Genomic DNA, 24,148 nt, shown 5'->3' on the forward strand with positions numbered 1-24,148 from the left:
GCATTCAGGAATAAGTCTTGAACCCCTACCACATAGTTCTGTATATGTATACTTTCTTTAAAAGACTTTATTATTTTTTAGAGCATTTCTATGTTTACATCAAAACTGAGAGGGAGATAGAGATTTCCCGTATACTCCCTGCACCCCACCCCTACAAGATGCATAGGTACCACTACTATCAACATCACTCACCAGAATGATACGGTTTTTACCATTTAAGGATGGATCTACATTGACACATAGTTACCTAAAGTTCGTAGTTTACTTTAGGTTATAGTCTTGGCATTGTATCATCTAGGTGTTTGGACAAATATATAATGACACCTACCTTTCACTATGATGGCATACAGAGTATTTTCACTGTCCAAAAAATCTTATGTGTTTCGCCTGTTCATGACCCCGCCTTACCCCAGGCCCTGGCGACTCCTGATCTTTTTACTATCTGTATAGTTTTACTTTTTCCAGAATGTCATGCAGTTGGTATAATTCCAGAATGTATAATTTGGTATAATTATACCATGCAGTTGGTATAATTTCCAGAATGTCATGCAGTTGGTATAATAATATGTAGTCTTTTCAAACTGGCTTCATTCACTCAGTAATATGCATTAATGTTCTTCCATGTCTTTTCATTGCTTGATCATTTAATTTCAGCTCTAAATAATATTTCTTTGTCTGGATGTACCACAGTTTATCTGTTCATCTACTGAAGGACATCTCGATCGCTCCCAAGTTTTGGTGATTATGAATAAAGCTGTGCTATAAACATCCAGTGCAGGTTTTTATGTTCACATAAGGTTTCAACTGATTTGGGTAAATGCCAGGGACCATGATGGCTGAATTACATGGTAAGACTATGTTTAATGTTGTCAGAAACCACCAAATTATTTTCAAAAATGGCTTACCGTCAATGTGTGAGAGTTTATGTTTCTCCAAAGTCTCACTAACATTTGACATTGTCAGTGTTCAGATTTTGGCTGTTCTAATGAATAGATGTGTACTGTTAATTGTGTGTTTTTTAAATTTTGCATTTACCTGATGACATGTGATGTGAAGCATCTTTTCATATGCCTGGTTGCCACCTGTACATCTTCTTTGGTGAGGTTAAAGCTGTTAAAGTTTTTGGCTGATCTTTTAATGTATTTGGTAATTTTCTTATATGAGTTTAAGAGTTTTTTTGTATATTTTGCAGAACAGTCCTTTATTAGATATGTCTTTTGCAAATATTTTCTCCCAGTGCATCCCTTATCTTCTAATTCTCTATATACTATCTTTTGCAGAGTTTTTTTTTTCCTTTTTAATGAAGTCCAGCTTATGGATAATTTATTTAATGGATCATATCTTTTGTGTTGTATCTGAAAAGGCATCACCATACTTAAAGTCACCTAAGTTTCCTCCTATGTTATCTAGGAGTTTTATAGTTTTGCATTATACATTTAGGTCTGTGATCCATTCTGAGTTAGTTTTTGTGAAGGTTGTAATGTCTGTACGTAGATGTACTTTTTTGCCTGTAGATTTCCAATTATTCCAGCACCACTTTTTTTTTTCCAGCACCACTTTTTAAAGAGACTGCTATTGCTCTATTGTATTGCCTTTTCTCATTAGTCAAAGATTCATTGATTGTTTTTATGTGACTCTGTTTCTCAGCTGAGCTCTCTATTTTGTTTTAATCATCTATTTGTCTGCTCTTTTGCCAAGACCACACTATCTTCATTACTGTAGCTTTATAGTAAGTGTTGATGTTGGATAGTGTCAGTCTTCCAACTTTGTTCTTTGATATTGAGTTGGCTATCATGGGTCCTTTGCTCTCCATGTAAACTTTAGTATCAGTTTGCTCATATCTGATTCTGAATGGGATGGTATTGAATCTATAGACTAAATTGGAAAAAAAAAATTGACATCTTGACAATATTGGGTCTTTCTATCCATAAACATAGTGTATCTCTCCATTTTTTTAGTTCTTATTTGATTTTGTTCATCAGAGTTTTGTAGTTTTCATCATTTAGCTAGCTCTTGCACATATTTTGTTAAATTTATACCCAGGTATTTCATTTTGAGGGGGCTAATGTAAATGACATTGAATTTTTTTTAATTTCATTTGTTAGTATATAGAAAAACATTACCTTTTTTTTTGCATATGAACCATATATCTTACAACATTGTAAAATTGCTTATTAGTTCCAGGAATTTGTCAGTGCTTTTGGATTTACAGCATAGACAATCAAATTTCTCCCAATAAAGACAATTTTATGTCTTCCTTCCTAATCTGTGTTTTTTTTTTTTCAATTTCATTGTTTCTACTCTAATTCTCCTCTAATTTGGTCTTTTCTTCTGCTTTCCTTGTATTTAATTTGATTTTCATTTTTTAGTTTCAAAAGACAGAAACTTGAATTTAATTTTAGATCTTCTCTTCTAATATATGCACTCAATATTGTAAATTTTCTTCTGAACACCACTTTCCCTGCATTTCATACATTTTGGTAAGTTGTACTTTCATTTTCATTCTAATTAAAAATATTTTTGTAATTTCTTTTGAGATTTATTTTTTGACCCATGTATTATTTAGAAGTGTGTTTAATCTCCACATATCTGGGGATTTTCCAGTTATCTTTCTGTTATTTATTTCTAGTTTAATCATTGTAGTCTGAGAGCAGACACTGTATATGCCTTATTTCTTTTAAATTTGTCAAAATGTGTCTTATGGCCCAGAATGTGGTCTGTCTTGGTGAATGTTTCTTGTAAAATATTTTTCCTGAGAAAAATATGCATTCTGCTGTTGTTGGATGAATTAGGATATAGGTATTAATTATATGCAGTTTATTGGTGGTGTTATTGAGTTCAGTTATATCCTTACTGATTTTCTGCCTTTTGGATCTATTTCTGAGACAAAAGTATTGAATTCTATAACCATGATAGTGGATTCATCTGTTTCTACTTGCGGTTCTATCAGTTTTTGCCTCAAACCATTTGATGCTCTGTTTTTAGGCCCTTGCACATTAAGAATTAACCCTTCTTGGAGAATTGACTCCTTATCATTATATCATCTCTTTTTTATCCCTGATAACTTTCCTTACTTTGAAGTCTGCTCTGTCTGAGACTAATATAGCTATTTCTCCTTTTCTTCCTTTGATTAGTATCAATATTGTATTTTTTCTCTATCCATTTACTTTTAATCATTATATATCTTTATATTTAAAGTGGATTTCTTGTATACAACATATAGTTGGGTCTCATTTTCTGATCTACTCTGACAATCTCTTTTTTATTGGTGCATTTAAACCATTGGTATTCAAAGTGATTACTGATATAGTTGGATTTATACCTACCATAATCATTACTGCTATTTTTTCCCTTGTTCTGTGCCTTTACTCATATTTTGTCTTCCATTCTTCATCTGTCTTTTGTGATTTTAACTGAGCATTTTATATGATTCCATTTCTTCTCCTTTCTTAGTATATCAACCTTTTTTTTCAGTTTTTTAGTGGTTTTCCTAGAGTTTACTATCTACATTTATAGCTAATTCAAGTACACTTTCAAACTACACTATACACTTCAAAGATAGTATCATTACCTTATAATAATATAATAATCCTAATTCTTCCCTTCCATCCTTTGTATCATTGCTGTCATTCATTTCATTTGTACACATAAACATATATATTCAAATACACCATTGCTATTGTTATTTTGGACAAATTGTTGTCTGTTAAATCAATTACAAATAAGAAAAATAAATGTTTTTATTTTACCTTTTTTGAATGCAGAGCAGAGATTCTGACCTATATTATTTCCTTCGTTTTTAAAAAATTTATTTATTCATGAGAGACACACAGAGAGAGAGAGAGAGAGAGAGAGAGAGAGGCAGAGACACAGGCAGAGGGAGAAGCAGGCTCCATGCAGGGAGCCTGACGTGGGACTTGATCTGGAGTCATGCCTTGGGCCGAAGTGGTGCTATACCACTGAGCCACCTGGGTTGCCCTATTTCCTTCTTTCTAAAAAACTTCTTTTAACTTTTCTTGCAGACAGATCTTCTAACAACAAATTATCCCAATATTTGATTATCCAAGAAAGTCTTTATTTCTCTTTCACCTTTAAAAATTAATTTCAGAGCATGCAGAATTTTGTGTTTGTTGTTTCTCTTACACTTTAAAGATATCACTCTACTTTCTTCTTACACATGGTTTCTAAGGAGAAGTGAAATATCATTCTTGTTTTTGTTTTTCTATAGGCAAGTGTTTTTTTTTTTTTTTTCTCTAGGTTCCTTTAGGATTTTTTTTTTTAATCTTTGATTTTCTGCAGTTTAAAGATGATATCCTTTTTTAGAATTTTTCTATTTGGTGTTCTCTGAGCTGCCTAGATCCGTGATTTGATATCTGACATTAATTTGGAGAAACTCTCAGTTATTATTCTTTGAAATATTTCTTCTGTTCCTTTTTTTCTCTTCTACTTCTGGTTTTCCCATTACATGTATGTCACACCTTTGTAATTGTCCCACAGTCCTTGGGTATTCTGTTCTATTTTTTTGTTTTTGATTTTGGTGATTCTTTTAATTTATTTTTTTCCTGCTTACTTTTCAGTTTTCAAAGATTTTATTGATGTATTCTCTAGTTCAGAGATTCTTTCCTCAGTCATGTCCAGTCTACTAATAAACCCATCAAAGGCATTCTTCATTTCTGTAAGTGTTTTTAATCTCTAGCATTTCTTTTTGGTTTTTTTGTAGGAGCTCCATTACTCTGCTTATATTGCCCATCTGTCATGCATGGTATCTACTTTATACATTAGAGCTCTTAGCATATTAATCAGAGTTGTTTTAAATTCCCAGTCTGATAATTCCAACATCCTTGCCGTATCTGGTTCTAATGCTTACTCTGTCTTGTCAAATTTTGTTTTTTGCTTTTTGATATGCCTTCTAATTTTTCTCAATAAACATAATGCACTAGGTAATAAAAGGAACTGTAAATAGGCCTTTGGTAATGTGGTAATGAGTTATGGGGTTGGGGAAGCTTTCTAGAGAGAGCCCTATGATTAGGTCTCAGTCATTTAATGAACCTATACCTCTGGACATGAACTTCACAAGAGTTTCCTAGGTTTTTTTCTCCCCTTATGTGGAACAAGATGGCTACAGTGGGCTATTGTTGGGTACTTCTCTTCCCCTACTTTGACTCTTGATAATACCCCAGTAGGTTAGGCTGTCACTAACCAGTATGCCCTGAAGACAAACCTTTCTTAGAACAGAGTGCTCTGGAGTATTTCAAAATGGTTTCTTTCTTCCTCTCTCTGCCAGAGCAAGAGGGGAATTTTCTCCAGTATTTTGTGTGGGAATCTAGTCAAGCTCCTGGAGGTAAATTTCAAAATAATGTGGAACCCCTCCTTTGGCTGGTTTCTCCTGCAGTTCTTAATGCTCAAATTTGCCTACATGGAGCATCCAGCAATTCCTCAATTATAATTGAGGTTTCCCTACCCTGTCACAGGTTCCTAGCATGTTTTTCACTCCTGACTCTTTATAAGTTGAGACTCCCTGTTATTTTCCTGTCTCTCCAATTTGGGGACAGCAATTTGTGTTATGTACACCCCTTTCTTAAGGATCAAAGAAAAGTTGTTGATTTGTCAGTCTATTCAGCTTTTTGTTAGTAGTAGTGATTTCCAAAGTTCCTAATATGTGGAACCTGAAACCAGAAGTCTTATACTTTTTATTTTACCAAATAAAAATGGAACCTACTAAATTGATAATTTTGTAACTTGAATTTTTCAATTATATTATAAACTTGTTCTTTAATGGTAAACACTTTGATGGAGTTTTTATTGGTGAAAGTATCTTTTTCATAGTGCATGTTTTTATCTAGTCCTTTATTGCTTAGACTGCTTCCAATTTTCTGCATTATAAACAGTACTTCTGTGAACATTCATGAAAATAAATCTTTGTGTACAGTCATGATCATGTCCTTAGGGTAAATAAAATAGCTCTTCTTAACCTAATGCCACAGAAGCATTAGCAGAAAACATCTAGATACTGCTATAGTAGAATAAGTTCCACGTCCTTCCACGGTGATTAAATAAAATTAGTTTCCTTGTTCTTTCATCAATTCACAAAATGATGGAGCCAGTTCTCACAATCTCTCATTGTTTGGTGCTTGCATGTGCATGTGTGTGTGCGAAGGGTGGTGGAGGGGGGGCACAGAGAGAGAGAGAGAGAGAGAGAGAGAGAGAGAGAGAAAGACAGAGAGAGAAAATGAAACTGCTTTTGAAAGTAGTTTAAATTATTAGAGAAATAAAGGCTATTTTTCATTTCATTTTATAGAAGAATAGTAGTTGGAAGAATCTGGAAATCCCAGGTATTTTTGTGCTTTTATTCTGCAACTTTTATAAGACAGAAGAAAAAAAAATACCCACTGTCCTTAGATGTGGCATGGAGATAGCTCTTCTGCAGGGGGCATCTTTTTTGTTATTCAGCTTTACTGATAGAATTACCTATATGAAACTGGTAACTTCATTTTATTTTTTTAGATAAAATAGCAAAATTCTAGCTGCTTCCATCTATATTGCCTTTGACTCTTCTTGCTTTTCATCCTGTCAGTGTCCTTTTGTGACACACTAAGAACACACTTATACTTGAACCATTTGGATTTTTTTGCTAGCCAATGAAGGAAAGGCACACCATAGAGAACCATGGGCCATCTCAGTAAAAGTATTAGAAAAGACTTACTATAGGATTTAGGTTTATTGTTAAGGGATTTGAGGGAGTTTTTAAGAAAGCAGGGCTTTGCTATAGTTTGCTTGCTTCCAAAAAGCAGTTGTAATTTTATGATCTGGTTTATTAATCACTTTTATCCAAAATAGGGTGACAAGCTATCTCACAGTGCTTCAGACTGAGGGGTTCTTGGGACACAACATGTTCCCTGCCCAAACCAGGAAAATCCCTGGCAAACTGAGGGGTAGGTTACTCTATCTAGAGGGCAAACAAAATGAAAAGAGGCTAAGGCTGAAATTGGTAAAGTAGTAGTAGCTACTGATGGGAGCTAGGATTTGGGATGTTTGGTTATTTTTGGGATTTTGGCAATGTTCATATTTTTGCGTGGATTCATACATGACTATAAAGTAGTCTCATCTCTGACTTGATCCATGATGGTAACACAGTGGCCATGCCTGATGTTGCTTTTACTAGGAGAACACCAGGCCAGCTCCCAGTAACACCAAGATTTTTACACAGAGTCAGAGCAGTTTGTAGCTGTCAGGGGCTATTTTCCTTTTTTCCAGTTCTCTTCTTTGTGGATTTGAGGGATACTTTTGGAGTTGACCTAAGAGTTTACTGTGTGATCTAGTTGTTAGACTTGGTTTCAGCCACATTAGTCTAATGAGATGCTTCAAGCTTTGAAACATTGAGTTATGAAACAATTATCCATCACCCTTAATACAACTTTTTTTTCTTCAATAGATAAAAATATTTTAACCATTGAGACCAAGTGTTAAATTACTAAATGTTAAAACAAAAAGAAATCAAATATTCTTTCCCCTTGAGATTCAAAATTCACATTAGCATATTTCACTGCTCTTAGTAATACTGCCATAAAGAATCCTATGTTATTTGATATAGAACAAACATATTTTCACAGAACATATTAACATTTGGATGAATATTAATATCTCACTATTAAACCAGTGTTGTATATAAGTACTAGTTTATTTAGCAATGTTTCCCAGTTGTGCTATTTGTTTTTAAAATTTGGAAATATATTTAAAGAGTAAATAAGTATTTTGGTTTAAAATAAAATAAATTTTCTTAATGGTGGTAGTTGAAAAGAGATAGTTTCATCTTTTTCAGGTTTGTTAATTTAATATTAAGAAAAATCTTAAATGGTAGTTGGATTTTTTGGGAGAGAAACTTTAAACTATTAAATGAATATATATAGTTGGTATAGTTTAGTCACTAAGGTGACTAAACTTAATACAAGTTAAATTGTGAAGCATTATATTAATTATTAACATCCAGCTATCTTAAACTCAGTTTGATCGTCTCATATTTTAATTAAATTAATTGTTTATCAATTAGTCTTTATAACAATATTGGAAACAATATGATCTTAGCTATGTTATAATCATGATATAGTTCACATTCACAAACTTTTCTCTAGGTTCTGAGGACTACCTTCAGGTAAATATTCCAACAGACCTAGGAGTGGAATGTTCCAAGGAAATAAGTAAGAGAAAGGAAATTGAAGAATTATCAATAGCATCAAGAGGCACCATACCACTGGCAGTGGTGCTTCCTGCTGAAATTCCATGTGAGGTCAGTAAGATACCTTGTTATTTAAGTGGCTGGCTCTATTGTTTTCATAAATATTGCTTTTCACTAGAATGTAAGCTCTAACATAGCTGGGCCTTTTGTTTACTTTCTTCATGGCTCTGTCCTCAGAATCCAGAACAATACCTGGCAACTAGTAGACATTTGATTAACATTTGTTGAATAATTTAATATTGGAGAATATATGAAAGCTTAATTTTATCAGGTATTATTTGACATGTTGCCAAAAGATATATAGTTGCTATACATTATATATATATAACATATATATAATGTATATATATATAGCATATATATAATGTGTATATATATATATATCAAGTTACTATAAAAAAGTTGGATTCATATTAACCAGATCAAGGATTTTATTTTTATAAATGGAAACATTCCTGAGTAGAATTTGAAAATATGTATATTGTGGATCACCAATTTTTCAATTCTTAAACAGGTAGTAAAGGCCTACATTATTAAGTGGAAATATGAGCTAGCAGAGCTGTTTCTTTTAGGAATAAAAGTGTAATGTAGCAGGGGATGGAGTGTGGGTTTCTGAGAAGATGTTATATGAAAACACATCTTCCTCCTAAGTCTTCATTGTAATGAACTATTAAATAAGCTCAGGCAGAGCTGGACCTGAATCTGGGTCTACATAATCTCCAGACAATAGAAAAATGCTGGCCCTCAGTGTCTGTGGTGTTCAGTGGAACAGGTCAAAAATACAGGAGAGCCTTGGAAATTGCATGAAAGGGTCCTTCTGGTAGAAGCCAGTGAATTTACGCCACTGAATGACAGGGGCTGCAATTGTCTGTTTGCTAGGAGGTGTCTTTGGGAAAAGAATCTCCTGATCTTGCTGGTACTAGCAGTCCTGGGAGAAGACGAGCTTTCTTTCTGTGCAGTTATACAAAATTTAATTCCTTCATCCCCAGACCCCACGCCTAAGCAGAAAAAAAGACAGAAATAAATAGAAAAAACTGTAATAAACAGGAAATGAGAATTATTCTCAAGTAGGTAAAATCTACACAAAAATGAAAAAATCCCTCTGAAACTAAACATTACTCACCAAGAATTCTGCAATGAGTCTAAATAACTGCTCTGAACAAAACCTACAAAGTAAATTTTGAAGAATATGAAAGTTTCCCCACTATTCAGTTTGCAAAGAAATTGAAATGTAAAAATTAGACCCCACTACCCTCCAGGCTGAGATAGCTCACTCAGATGGTTGGATAGGATCAGGATTCTTTTAATAGCAGAAACTTGCGCTATCTTTTATTGACATGGATACAATTCTTTCAAATCCTTGGAAGTTAAATTATTTCAATTTCATATCTCTCTTGGGTACCCTGCTTCTTAAGGAATCCTGAGTTAGAAGGTCATACAAGATAATTTTAGTGCCAGCCACATGCACTAAAACATTCAAAATAAACTAACCGCTGGACAAAAAATAGTTCTTCCAGTCAAAATCTTGTATTCTCAGAACATAGATCTAGTACAATCTTAGTCCATGTAACAATGGCCAAGTACCAGAGGAAAGATGTTTGTGTCCAAATGAATGAAAATCATGTTTCAGATTTGCCAGGATAACTCTCAGCATAGGTCCTCCTATGCTGAATAGGAGAATAGGTCCTCCCCTCTTCCTGAGACTTGAGACTTCACCACCATCTTACAAAATCTAGAAATTTAGCATACTAACATTGCGAGTCACCAGGTCTTATTTGACACATGCCTCTTTCATAACTAGTACCTTTGAAATCTAGTAAGTTTCCTTACAGTTTTGTGTTTCCAAGATGCCACCACTGAGTTGGGTAAGAGTCTTAAATAGTAGCATGACCGTCATTCTTTCTGATTAAGGGGGAGTTAAGGTCTCTCCTGCTGCTGCTTCTTGTTATAAAATTGCTTGGGTCTGAAGAATTTCCCTCCCTATTCCCTCTTCTGTTCTGGAGAATCAGCTTTAGTAGATTTGTTCAACTAAGTCAGCAGGTTATGTTGCTACTGCTTTGACCCAGGACCCAGGAGCATGGGAGTCTTGATCCTTCTGCATATTCATCTTTCTCATCATTTTTCCTTTCCATGGATTTTAGGTTTCTTAGACCTTGAAAATCTTGTGCCACTTTAAAAATAGCTACAACTTTAATGCAGACCTAATTATGTAGCCAACAAAACTAGAGCAACTCTTAGACTATATGAAGGGGTATGTCTCTGAAGGGCCCATGGAAAAGTAACAAGAATCTTAGAGATTACCTCCTACCCATTCATTCCTTGGACCCAGATATAGTTTAAAATAATATACAGAAAACTAACAGCACTGCCCACTTATTTCTCATACCAAATCACAGTAGTTCTTGGTAACCAACCTTACCTTAAAGTGTGATCCCGTGACTTCACTGAAAAATACAGGAAAAGCTACAGAATATTATTGTGTTTACCAGTACTTGAAGTGTCTCTGTGGTGAAGTGCTGCCCCTTTGGTGGTAAGGTTTTACAGTGACCAAAAGATATCTTTTCCTTAAACCAAGTGGCTCTCAAACTAAGCTGCACAGAGGGACTATTAGGGAAGGTTTAAAATAATAATGCCTGAATCCTGTCCCCAAAGATTCAGATATAAATGGTTTGGGTTATGGCCTGAACATTGGCAGTTTTAAAAACTTCCCAGGTGATCCTAAAGGTCAGAATTAACAGCCAAATTTGGAACTATTGCCATAACCTAATCCTCACTGTGCTGTTGTGGGTCCGATAGAGGTTAGCTGGAGGAAGCTGTACAGTCCTGGCTTAATAAAGCCCATGAGACTATGCTTGCTAACCTAGTGCATATTAAAGCAGTTATAAATATATGAAAAGAGCCATTGGCCTTTGGTATACAAAAGTCATGATGATGCGCTGGGATAAAAATCCTTTGTTGCCTGTGCATAACATATCCTTAAAGCCTAAAGAAAACAACCCTATCAAAACCAGAAACTTCACCATCTATATGTTATATTACAGACCAAGTTGTAGCCATTTTGTTTAGGTCCTAAGGTTTGTGACCAATGCCACAAAACTTTAGGCCTTGGAAGTGATTATTATCAGAATTCTTTCTGTCTCTGGATGTTCAGAACAAAATAGGGATAAACAGATGAGTCAGAAAGATTGAGAGCAAAATAGCAGCTTCATAACTGATAAAACCAAATTTATGATCATTTGAGTGTCTTAGTACTTTCTCCATTGAATTAAGTGTACCCATATAATTATATTTTTAATTAAGATGTTCATAATAGTTAAGGACAGGCTGGACCTTCCCTCCTAGAACAGGCCGCTTCCTCCATGGAGATGCAGAAAACAGATGAAGCTGTGAGTCCTCAGGGGTGTCATGAGTAGAGCTGGGCATGTTCAATTTCAAAATGTCATATTTTAACAGACTTATTCCATCTTAATTTTAAAAATATGTACAGATTGTCTCTTATGTACATAATTCTTACAAGATGCCACAATGATATAAAAAAATAAAAATACTTTAGGATGTTGAAAATGTAGCTGGGAAGCCAAGACGTAGACATGAAGTATTAATTCAGAGCAGAGGGCATAATTTAGAAAAGGTCAAATGAGGAGTATGGGTGTGAAATGCTCCATGATTCCTTTGGAAGTTATTATAGGCAGAAGTTGTAGGGAAGATTTATGGAGCTTGTGAAACCTGAGTTGGACGTTAATGAAGAGGATAAGTGTGGGGAGATGGAGGGGCAGTAGGAACTAAATAGCATGCCAGCATTATGTACAAACAGAGCTGGTGCAAAATGAAAATATAGGGGCTCTCCTTCAAATTAGTAAGGACTTTAAGGCAGTGACAGCGGAACATTTAACCGAGTACAGGACCTCCCAAGTGCAGGGCCTGTGCAAATGCACGGCTCATAAGCCCATGAAGCTGGTCCTGGATACAAATGAAGATGTAAGTGCCTCTTTTGGGATGGCCAATATGCTTGCCTTTTGTTTAAAACTATTCTTTGGAGATGGTTGAAAGTTGGAGTCCTGTCCTCTATTAAGGAGAGAATCTTTTTTTTTTTTTTAAGATTTATTTATTTATTCATGAGAGACACACACACAGAGAGAGAGAGAGAGGCAGAGACATAGGCAGAGGGAGGGCTCCTCGCAGGGAGCCCGATGTGGGACTTGATCCCGGATTCCGGGATCAGGCCCTGAGTCGAAGGCAGACGCTCAATCTCTGAGCCACCCGGTTGTCCCTAAGGAGGGAATCTGATGCAGACTCAGCAAGCTTGTGTGAGCACTCATGAATGAGAATGAGTTAGCTGGGTGAATAAAACATTGGAAGAGGTTGCTTAGGTTTACTAGCCTTGGAAGCAGAGAGGTCAAAATTAAACAAGACGTAGTGTACCCATGAAAGAGAGCTCTGAAAACTTTGAAGCAGAGGATCTTGGGGATCTGGGCAAAGTAAATGGGAAGTCATTACAGATTTGCAGTAAGGGGACAGATGTGAGCAACAAAGGAACTAAAAGAGATAGACAGGAGGCCCTGTGAAGAGGAAGTGGCAGATGTGAGGAAGAGGAGAGCTTCATGTTCCTGATGTCAGGAGTCACATGAAGCAGTGGCTTGGTGAGGCATACAGAAGAAAGCAGAGGGGCATTCTTGACATGTGGGAAGGTGTGTTAGCTGGAATAGTGGCATCTTTTCTCCATTTGCAGTGTAATTGGTAAGGAGAAATTTAATTAAAATATCCTACAGACAGATACTTGGGAGCATTAGACGCTGGTGGAAAAATGCTTGAAGTGGAAGTGTGTCAGCTGAACCAATTCAGTGACATCAACGTATTTGTAGAAACTCTTTGGTGCAGAGCAGTAAAGATATATGTTTTATCTGTAGGTGGTTTATGCTTAGAGAGATAATTTTTAAATAAGAGAACTTTGAAGTTAATGACTTTTGGGTAAACACAGTTTTTATAGGAGTGTATAAATGAGGTTGCTGTTTATTTTATTTTGCTGAAATGTAGTTTGACTTTGAAGAAAGCATTTGGGAAGGCGATATCTGAGGTAAACATAAAAATGGTGTTTGGTTTTGGTTATTTTGAGGGGTTAAACAGCACAATGTAGCATACAGATTTTGAATGAGATAGTTCTGATTAATCTTCAGAATGTAACTCTGTATTAGCTACCATGTTCTTCAAAGAGAAAACTAATAGCCTTCCATTTTGGCTTCAGAGTATGTATGTTTTGGTTAGGATTAAAGGAAGTACCTTTATATTAAAAGTATTTGGGATCCCTGGGTAGCTCAATGGTTGAGCATCTACCTTCTGCCCAGGGCGTGATCCTGGAGTCCCGGGATCGAGTCCCACATCAGGCTCCCTGCATGAAGCCTGCTTCTCCCTCTGCCTATGTCTCTCTCTGTGTCTCTATGAATAAATAAATAAAATATTAAAAAAATAAAATAAAATAAAAGTATTTAACATAATTCCTAGTATAAAAGAGGTGCTCAACAAATATTTATTCCTTCTTTTTTTTCTCCATATTAATGCCAATCTTTTTATCCCTAATTATTTTTTTTTTGGATTTTTTTCAAAAGAAGTTTTCAATAATCCTTTTTGCCTTATATACGTAGATTTAGCTTTTTGATCTCCATAATATCTTGAAACTTTTAGATTTGTAACCTTTAGCCAACCTTCACAGATACTCATCACAAATAAAGTATAACCAGAAAAGCCCAATTAAGTAAGATTTAAAACTATTGGACATTTAAAACATTGGACATTAAAACTCATATTATAAATATTAAGATATCTTAAAGGTAAACTTATTTAATCCTCTCATTTATAGATAAATGTACCAAGTTCTAGAAAGGTGAAATAAAAGGATTTGGGGGGAAAAAGGATTTGGTTGCAAATTACAGCTCCCTGGAATCTGTGAAGTGATGCTCATTACTCTCAGATGTGGAGCCTCACAAACATGGAAAAAGTGTGTCCTCACTGTTTTTTCAGTTGCAAAAGATAGGGTTGGAGAAAAAAAATGAGTACTCAACAGACACCAAGTTGAGAAATTTAAGATGTAGTGAGAATCATATTTACGTATTTTATTTCTGAATATGGTTGAAAATATGGACATGTAGAAATAATTATCATGTGCAAACTTTGTCATTAATAAATATAATGTGTGTTTTAGTTAATGTAATATTTTTCAAGGCCCTAATTGGGTAATATTTTTTATCTTATAGAATCCTGGTGAAATATTTATTATCTTGAGAGATGAAGTCATTGGTGATACCGTGGAGGTTGAATTTACATCAAATAGTAAATGTATTAGGATGCAGCCAACCCGTTGGAATAAGACAGTCTGGTGTATGAAAGCTTTAGGTAAGAAACTTTTTTATGCATTAATAAATATAAAACATCATCCTGAGTTTCTTTCAATAAATTTATGATAAATGGTTTCACTTCTTTACAGAAACTAATATTGTTCTGCAGGTGCTTCCTGTGCATAGGTTTCACATACCTGAGGTGGTTATTAGTAATCTAGGTTCCCAAAAGTATGAATGTGTAAATTATGAGAAATTAGCTTGTGTACCATGTGGTGAAATGACTGCCTGCAAAATTACATCGTTTTAAATATGTCAGCAGAGATCACTTTAATATATGTCAGCTATTAAATATGGAACTAAAATTATTTACTTTATTGTATTAATGAACATTTAGACTTTCATTCATGAACTTTTTCCTTTCCTTTTTGTTTTCCATGCCTGTGAATATATTTTTGATGCTTTGGAAAGCATATTTCTTTTTCACTATTTATCATCATGGTACCATTTCCTTATACAGTCTTCCCTCTTTTCCTTATTTAATTTATGAGGTTAACCATTTTATTATCCACCTTTGCTTGCAGCGTGATAAATTGTATCAGATTTAAAATTCCAGGTGGAATAGCCACACCTGCCACAATAGTTGTACTAAAATCAGTCTATTCTATTAATTTCTGAATGTTTTGCTATAAATGTAGGACTACTTGGTTTTTGAATTTATGATATTTTGCAATCAGAGAACAAAATTACCTTTTATAAAACTTCACAAATGTGACATTTAAAAATACATTACAATAAAAAGTAAACAATATTATTATGAATCTATAAATATAATACAAACATTTAAAATTAGGGGCACCTGGGTGGCTCAGTGGTTGAGCATCTGCCTTTGGCTCAGGTCATGACCCTAGGGTTCTGTGATCAAGTACTACATCAGGCTCCCTACAGGGAGCCTGCTTCTCCCTCTGCAGATGTCTCTGCCTCTCTCTCTTGTATCTCATGAATAAATAAATGAAATCTTTTTTAAAAGACATTTAAAATTAAATACTATGTCAAATGCATACTAAACTTTTTTTTCTTTTTGAATACAGCTATTATGAAGCCCATTTATAGAACATTTAGACATTTCTATTGTGTTATGAAAACCATATGTCTCCTCTATGGGCTTCCTTGCACAGGTTAGGTCAGACTTGAATTATAGAAAAGGAAAGACTGTACACTAAGCATTCATAAACATTTCAGACACTGGTCCCTATCATGGATGAAGATATGCAGAAGTGAGATGGAAAGAACATTGTCTTTTTCTTTCTCTTCCAAAACCCCTTACTCGTGCCACATTTTATAATGATTTAATGAACATTAATTTCTAACTAATTAGTTTTCAAGTTTAAACTAAATCTAGTTAGACTAAAATTGCTACAGAAAAATCAATATTGCAAATTAAGAAGTACTTAGATAATATTTCCCAAACAGCAAATCAAAGTGTCAAATAAAATTATTCACGTTAAGATTATATGTTCAGTTTACCTAGCAGCTAAGAGCAATGCAAAGAATCAATTATGTCAAAATTCAAATGTTTTTCAGAAAAGCAGAAAACTAATAGTCTATATCTTTTAAGATATACCAGACCAGGGATGCCTGGGTGGCTCAGTGGTTAAGCATCTGCCTTTGGCTCAAGGTGTGATCCTGGGGTCCTAAGATCAAGTCCCACATTGGGATCCCCACAGAGAATGTGCTTCTCCCTCTGCCTATGTCTCTGCCTCTCTCTGTGTCTCTCATGAATAAATAAATAAAATCTTAAAAAAAAAAAGATATACCAGGTCATATATTTTCTATGTGATTGAACAGCAAATTTGTAATAAGAAATAAATAGAACACTATTTACCAGTTATGCTGTTTAACCTTCCCAACTCATATTTTCTGGAAATTAAAGAGAAATTTTCTTACCAAACGTAGAAATACATACGATGGTTCCATGAATGTGTGTGGGAAGATGGATGGGATGTACCTCCACAGAAATGCCCCCAGAGTCTTAATTTTTTTTTTTTTTTTTTGCCTCATGCCAGTGTTTCTTGACATTTTTTTAACCCTGGTAAGAACTACATTTTATATCAAAACTCAGAACATACTCAGAAATATATAAATAAAGCAAAAGTTTGAAAAGTAGTCATTAACAGTTTTAGCCATGATATGTGAAGAACTTAGGATTTGTCACTCCTATTCCTGCAACAAGATAAAGCTGAACAAGCTGAAAATCAGTGACTATCCTTGAACTCCTCAGAGAACTAAGGTTGCAGGGCAAACCACCATCCCAAAATCTTGAGAGGAAAAGAAATCAAGAGAGTGACATCCAAGATCGCCTTGGCTGGGACGGAAGTCACTGGAGCCATAGAGTGGTAGCACACTTAAATGGGAATTTTAATGAATTGCTCAGGTGGAGAGTGGACTAGCTCGAGTCAGAAATTCCTGAGAGCACCCATAATTTTGTGGGATTCACCTCCATGAACCCTACCAGGTTCACATAGTGAAGATCTGAGGAAGATCATCTAGAGGTTCTGCTGGGTTAGAGGAAGAATAATCACGGTGAAATACTCCCAGTGTACTCTCCAAACAAAAGCCTACTCTTCCAGGGAAGCCAGTTTATAGTGCCTTATCTCAGCTGGGGAAAGGCATCTACCCCATCGTAGCACCCTCTAACTTTTCTGTCTCACTTAGAATGTGGGAGGAAGGTATGCCACAGGAGAAACACTTGAAGGTGACAGTCCAGAGACACCAGTCCACTTGAAGTCCAAGACTTAATCACAATATTAGAATGCTTCCCCCCACCGCAACCTGACCACCACCACAAAACAGTTTCAATATAAATGGCTGTAGGTTATAGTTGGAAGCACTAAAAGATGCAGAATCTTTCTGAGGAGGAATAGTTAAGGAAGCACAAGAGCAAGAGGAAAGACAAAAACAAAGATAGTAGAGAAATTTGAAGCCCCTGGGCACCTATGGCTATATTAGACATGGACTATAGCCCACCGCCCAGTCCGATTACTATAAATTTTCCCACTACGTGGCTACCTACTTTAGTTCTTATACCTGACACAGTATGTCTGGTTTTCAACAAGAAATTACAGGAGATGCCAAAAAGCAAAAATAGTCTAAAGAAATATCAGGCCAGACTTGGATGTGACACAGATGTTGGAAGTATCAGACAGGAAATTTTAAATAACTATGCTAATATTTTAAAGACTATAATGGAAAAGTAAACAATATGTACGAATATATGGATAAGTAGAGAGAAATTCCATTTCTTTTCATTTTCTTCAGTGCTAGTCAAAACCAACTAAATTGATAACATGATGGGTCACAAATCATAGATGGAGAAACTGCTTTGTAGCTATGCTGACCAATATGGTGGCCACTAACCACCGCTAGTTATTTAAACTTTATTATAATTAAATGAAATTTAAAATTAAGCCCCTCAGTTGCACTAACCATATTTCAAGTGCTTCATTAGAACATATCCATCCTCTTGGAAAGTTCCATTGAACAGCAGTGAACAGCACAGTATAGTAAAGTTCCTTTTCTTCTATATCAATTGTGGAATAAAAGAGTGTCCAGCATGCTCTTTAAAGGCTAATAATTTTTCCAGAGTCTTTAGTGTAGCCAAAGAAACAATTAACTAGTGGCCAAAAGAGCTGCTTTTATTGTTTTGAGCCATTTACTGGGTACTGTAGACAAGTCCCAGTTGTGCTTCACCTTCTTTATTGACAAAATAACTTCTCTAATTGCATTTCAAGTAGATAAGAGAACAAAATGCAAAGACAACACTTAAACATCCAATAAAGGAATAAAGTGTTAGTCCTTCCTTCCTTCTAGCAATTATTTTAAACATAAGAAGTGGCTTTTCTGGAATATCTCACCCTCAGTTTCTAGATGGGGTGTAATAAACCATTTGAAAATTTAGGGGAACCATCTTTCTAAGTATTGTATTAGAATATAACATCCTGCCTTTTCCTACTCCTTTGTTTATATCTATTGATATGAAAACCACCAAATTTGTTTATCCCCCTTCACCCTTGGGGAATCATGTTCAACAGAGCTCCTAATACATGTTATCTCATATAAAATCCCTGAACTCATTGGTGATTTCCAGGGGCAGGAAAGATCTCCTCTGTCTCCCACACCTCTAATAAGAGTCTATATAAACTTAAGTCTCTAAAAAAAATTTTCTGTACTTCTTTGAATACCAAGTTAAGATGGAGGGATCTAAACTAAAATGGAAACATACCAGAGATCCTTCCGTATTAGGATGCATCAAGTTCAGAAGATGGCCTCCATCTTGCCAGTATCTTTCTATAAGTGTAGAAATTTCCTCATATAATTTGATTTCTCATACCTGGATCATGATTTAATCAGCCATGTTACTTAAAATGTGATTTGCTCTCTGTAAATATTCTCTTGTGTGATACTAAGAGCTTCATGTAGTTGAAATAAGCCATGGTGGAAATATATACATCACAGAAATTGGCAAAAACTGTAAGTCAGGACTTTCTGATTTTCTTTTGGGAGAGTCAGTTTATCAACACAATACTGGGATAAAGAAGACCCCCATTAAATTGAGAAGGTGTCTGTAAGACCCATTTGCTGATATCCCATTAATCAGAACTTAATCCCAAGATCACCTCTAGCTGAAAGGAAGAACAGAAAATCTATTCTTTTTAGCTGGATAACAATGTGCCCTGAAAAAAAAAAATCAGGATTCTATTTCTAAAAGGAAGAGAATAGATTTTGGGATAGGCAATTAGCATTCTCTTTTAGAAAATGGTACCTCTTAAAACTAACTATTATTCCTTACTATTCTTTCTTTTCTTTGGATACTTTCTCTTAGTCGTTTTAAGTGTGTGTGTGTGTGAATACTCTCAACATTGAGGCATGTCATATACTCTGAGACCTACTTACAGTGCCCAGAACTCTCAGATTTTTCACCATCCAACCCAACTCTTTGCCATATTAATATTCTTTCTAAATGTATGTTTCTTTCTAATTAGGTAATAATTAAGAAAAAAATTATGTTAAAGTACAGTTATGCCAACCAGTGAAGAAATCTTAAGATGCTCTTTTTCTAAATGGTATCTTTCCTTTCTGATACACTTCCATATCTTAACCTGATTTTTTTAAAGAAACTATCCTCTAATTTTATCTTCTTTTGCCTCTCAGCTTAACAAATTCATACACTCATAATTACTTCATTTTCTAAAAAACACACTTTTCTAATGGAATCTACAGGTTTGTCACTGACAGGAACTGTCCTGTGCTAAACAAATTTGAAGTTACTCAGGAATCTGACGTAGTCTCACCTTATGCCAAAAATTGTAAAAATACATGTGAAGTCTCTAAACTAGAAATTTTTTTGTGAAGATTTTATTTATTTATTTATTCATGAGAAACACAGAGAAAGAGAGGCAAAGACACAGGCAGAGGGAGAAGCAGGCTCCATGCAGGGAGCTCGACGTGAGACTTGATCCCGGGTCTCCAGGACCAGGACCTGTGGCTGAAGCGGCGCTAAATCGCTGACCCACCCGGGCTGCCCTCTAAACTAGAAATATTAACTGTTGTTTACCCAGAAGGAAGAGGGTATTCCTCTGGTACCTGCAGCTCAGCCAGAAAAATACTTTACACAGCAGGGGGATAACCAATAAAGAGTTGAAAGGAATGTAAAAATATCCACAAAAATATAGAATCTCTTTGTTAATTAGGAAGCTGTTCTGAATAATATAAATTATAATTTCATATTTTATTGAAAGGGCATGAAAAATACTTTTAGGGCATGCCCAGTACTATACTTAACCTGAGCAGAAAAATAACAATTGATAAGAAATTTTTCTAAATATCATATTTGAGAAGGGCAATTTTAATATGTACTAAATTGATATCAGTTTTTAGGCATGACCAAGCTTTTGAAACCAAAATATTTATTTCATAATAATGTTCTAATCAAAAGAAAACCATATTGATATCAATTTCCATGGAAACATTAGATGGGTTCATATAAGGTTTACCACATGATAAAGGGCTAAAATTGGTTCATAAAAGAACACAGCAAAAATAGATAAATAAACAAACAAACAAACAACAAACAAATAAATAAATACATTTAGGGAATATAAATAATAGTGAAAGGGAATAGAAGGGAAGGGAGAAGAAATGGGTAGGAAATATCAGAAAGGGAGACAGAACATAAAGACTCCTAACTCTGGGAAATGAACTAGGGGTGGTGGAAGGGGAGGAGGGCACGGGGTGGGGGTGAATGGGTGACGGGCACTGAGGGGGGCACTTGATGGGATGAGCACTAGGTGTTATTCTGTATGTTGGCAAATTGAACACCAATAAAAAATAAGTTTATTATTAAAAATAAATAAATAAATAAATAAATAAATAAATAAATAAATAAATAAAGAACACAACTTCACAGACAATGGAAATAAAGAAAGCAAACAGCTCCTCAGTTATTGGATTTGTGAAATATGTGTTTTTAAGGGGTTAGTGAATTTAGCTCTGACTATTCAAAAACACTTAAGATTATATTTTCTGTGAACTGTTTCAGTTTGCCCCTCATCTGGAAGGACAAATCACTTAAATCCCAGGGACAGTGCAGGTTGACAAAGAGTCTTAAATGGCCTGAACCTTGAGACGTTAAATTTGAAAAGAATTCCCTTTTATTGTTGCTCCTCTGTTAGTTTGCTTTCTTGAGTATCTGTGTTTGTTGTGGGCAAGGAGTTCTATCTTCTTGCACTATAAGCCTTTTTTTCCTCTCCATAACTTACACCAATACCCTCACTTGGTTTGGTTATCTTGACCCACATTTATGTGTACTTCCAGTGTTAAATGTTGCTTCCCAACTTTAGATAGTAAATAGCAGAATTCACTTTCCCTCTCTTCTGAGTCTTTAAATTAATTGGCTTTTGTTTTTATTAAAGAGCTATAAAATGTAGATATCGTAATGACCACACTCAAAATAAAATAATGCTCAGATGGCACAGGGTTCTGTTTATGAAAAGGCCAATCCAATAATATATATTTAAGGAGGGCCTCCCAGCCAGATGAATCCATACGGAATCCTCTAAGGTCTTGATTTAATACTGACATTCAATAGATAAAAAATATATATAGTATAAAAGTACTTCAAAGGACACCTCTTGGGAAGATTATTCAAAAATCAACATCATTATCAATAGAGCTGATGATACACTATATCAAGAATAAAACAGTTCATCTGCTTTCATGTTAGATTTTAAAGAGTTAGAATATTTTTTTAAGTATTCTATATCAAAGAACTACCAAGCAAATCTTCTCATCATATATTTCTCATGATTCATCACCTGACTTTCTTTCAGAAGGTGAACACCTCATTGCAAACTCTAATCTCTTTCCTGATAAATAAAATCAATATCTTCTTTCAAAATTGTCTTTCTGAAATCTACCAAAATTGATTTCATTTGAACTTAGTAACTCTAGAGCTCTCTTTACCATATGTGGGCAGCTTCAGCTGATGAGATGCACTTTTGTTGCAGTTTCTCTTTCATTAACTGCTGGGCAGATGCTGACTTTGGGAAGAGAGAATTTTGATATATATTTTTTCTTTATAACACAGGTTACGTGTCTAGTCAAGCAATATCGAAAGAGAAAATTACAACTTCTTGATCTACTTAAGTTTAAGATTAGTTTTGTTGGCTTTAAATCTCTCTGAGCAAAATTATAAGAGGGTTCTTTAATCTCCTCAGGAGATAAAGTAAAATTAATACTTAAACCTTAGAAACATTTAAATATTTAAAGCTTCATCGGGTGCCTAAGGTTAGAACAGACTCTTTTGGTCTTCCACTTATCAGCTTATATTCCAAACACCAGATGTCTGGGTGACAATTTTCCAGGAGAATTTGGGAAATATTTCCATGACAGAGTGTCAGATTTTTTAAAGTATGTTCTGCAAATGGATTTCAAGGCTTAATTTTGTTTACTTTTGTTACAAACAAAACAAAATAACTTTCTTACTGAAATGATTGTTGTTATTCTTTCATAACAAACCCAACTTTTGAGAGAACTCTAGCCCTGTTGATATGTTAATGCAGAATTCACAAGGCATCATATCAGTCACTTTGAACAACTTGTTCACAAAAAAGGTTTTGATAAATGTATAGTATAAATAGTACTTAAATAGCAGGGTATTAAACCTTGCCTTCCTAAGAGTTTTTCACTGTAGCCAATTACATAAAAGTTCAGTAATTTCAATCAATTCTACCTTTTCTTTCCAAGTACAATTTTGAGAAGCTTGCCTATAATTAACAAGAATTTCCTTCATACGATTATTAACAGATACACAACTTTAAATGAATGATTGTATCATTCTAAATTCTAAAGTATTATGTAAAGATAAGTATAGATTACTCCAAAAAATGAAGTTTAGTAGTAGGGAGAAAGGCTTTAGGGCTTTGCTTTTACTGTAATCTTAGCATGTTCTGATCCTGTAAGGTTTTATTTAAGTAAGTTGAAAATTGTACATTATTTTTTGTGGATACCAAGATAAAATGAAACGTTTAGTTCTAGAAGTAAGCAAGATCGAAATGAATTCTTAAATATTCCTTCATATTCTCTAAAAGGTATAATAATAGGATACATGCATTATATACTCAGCTCCTAACTCTTCTTTGCATTTTACAAGACTTTCCTGCTGGCTCTGTCAATGTCCATGTCTACTGCGATGGAGTCATTAAGGCCACAGCAGAGATTAAATACTCTACAACAAAGGCTGTGGAATACCTACTGGGGGTAGCCCGTCCTGGAGATGGCGTGTGCCAGGTAAGTTGATCTTTCCACAAAGTTGATGACAAGCCAAAGAGCCAATGCTGGATAACAGAATGATGCTTTGGTATAAAGTCTGGATGTTGGTTATATGAATGAATTGTGGATCAATAGGGAGGGAGGAAACTGACTTCTGTGGTGCAGAGGTGCAGAGATACAGATGAATTAGTTTACTTACCTCAAGTCATTCCAGAGAATGTCACTGGGAAACAGGTTCTCCATTTCAAAATCGCTTTTGGGTTGGGCTCATTTTAAAGCTGTCACAGAGCAGATAGAGAAGATAGAAAGATTAAGGAGAACTCTTTTTTTTTTTTTTTTTTTTTTTTTAAGAACTCTTAAGAAACGAATACCTCTGTAACCAGATCTGGACAATGCAAAAGAAAAGTCAGATCATCTGATGCTTTGAGGTTCAGGAGTCAGACAAACCAAGAATCCTACCAAAAAGGGAACATAAGGCATTAATCGAGGAATTATCATTTTCATGTGGAAATTTCCAAGCTTGGTGTGTCTTTCTTAGTTTCATTTATTACTCACCTGAGAGTGAAAATTATTGCTATAACTTGATAGTGTTTATTAGGAATTCCAGAACTGCTCAGATTTTCAGAGGGATTTTTCAAGCCCCGAGTTCTTTTGCCAGTGCGACAAGGCATTACTCAACAAGGAGGACTTGGTGAGGAGTTTCTAGTGTTCTCAAAAGACCCTTCTTTGAGACGTTTATCAGTAAATGCAGATGCTG

At 34.8% G+C, this 24,148-nt stretch overlaps 1 protein-coding gene across 4 annotated transcripts in view; it reads left to right on the top strand.

The window, feature by feature from the left end:
- BANK1 (B cell scaffold protein with ankyrin repeats 1) overlaps positions 1 to 24,148 on the top strand; it is a 280,683-nt gene that overhangs the window by 68,139 nt on the left and 188,396 nt on the right. For all 4 annotated transcript variants that reach the window (XM_025423160.3, XM_049104948.1, XM_025423141.3 and 1 more), the window contains exons 3-5: positions 8,130 to 8,284; positions 14,482 to 14,620; positions 23,273 to 23,409. In XM_025423160.3, coding sequence (XP_025278945.1) covers positions 8,130 to 8,284; positions 14,482 to 14,620; positions 23,273 to 23,409 — 431 coding nt within the window. The remainder of the gene's footprint in view (positions 1 to 8,129; positions 8,285 to 14,481; positions 14,621 to 23,272; positions 23,410 to 24,148) is intronic.

The sequence above is a fragment of the Canis lupus genome, chromosome 32 (assembly GCF_003254725.2).
Source record: "Canis lupus dingo isolate Sandy chromosome 32, ASM325472v2, whole genome shotgun sequence".
Lineage (NCBI taxonomy): Eukaryota > Metazoa > Chordata > Mammalia > Carnivora > Canidae > Canis > Canis lupus.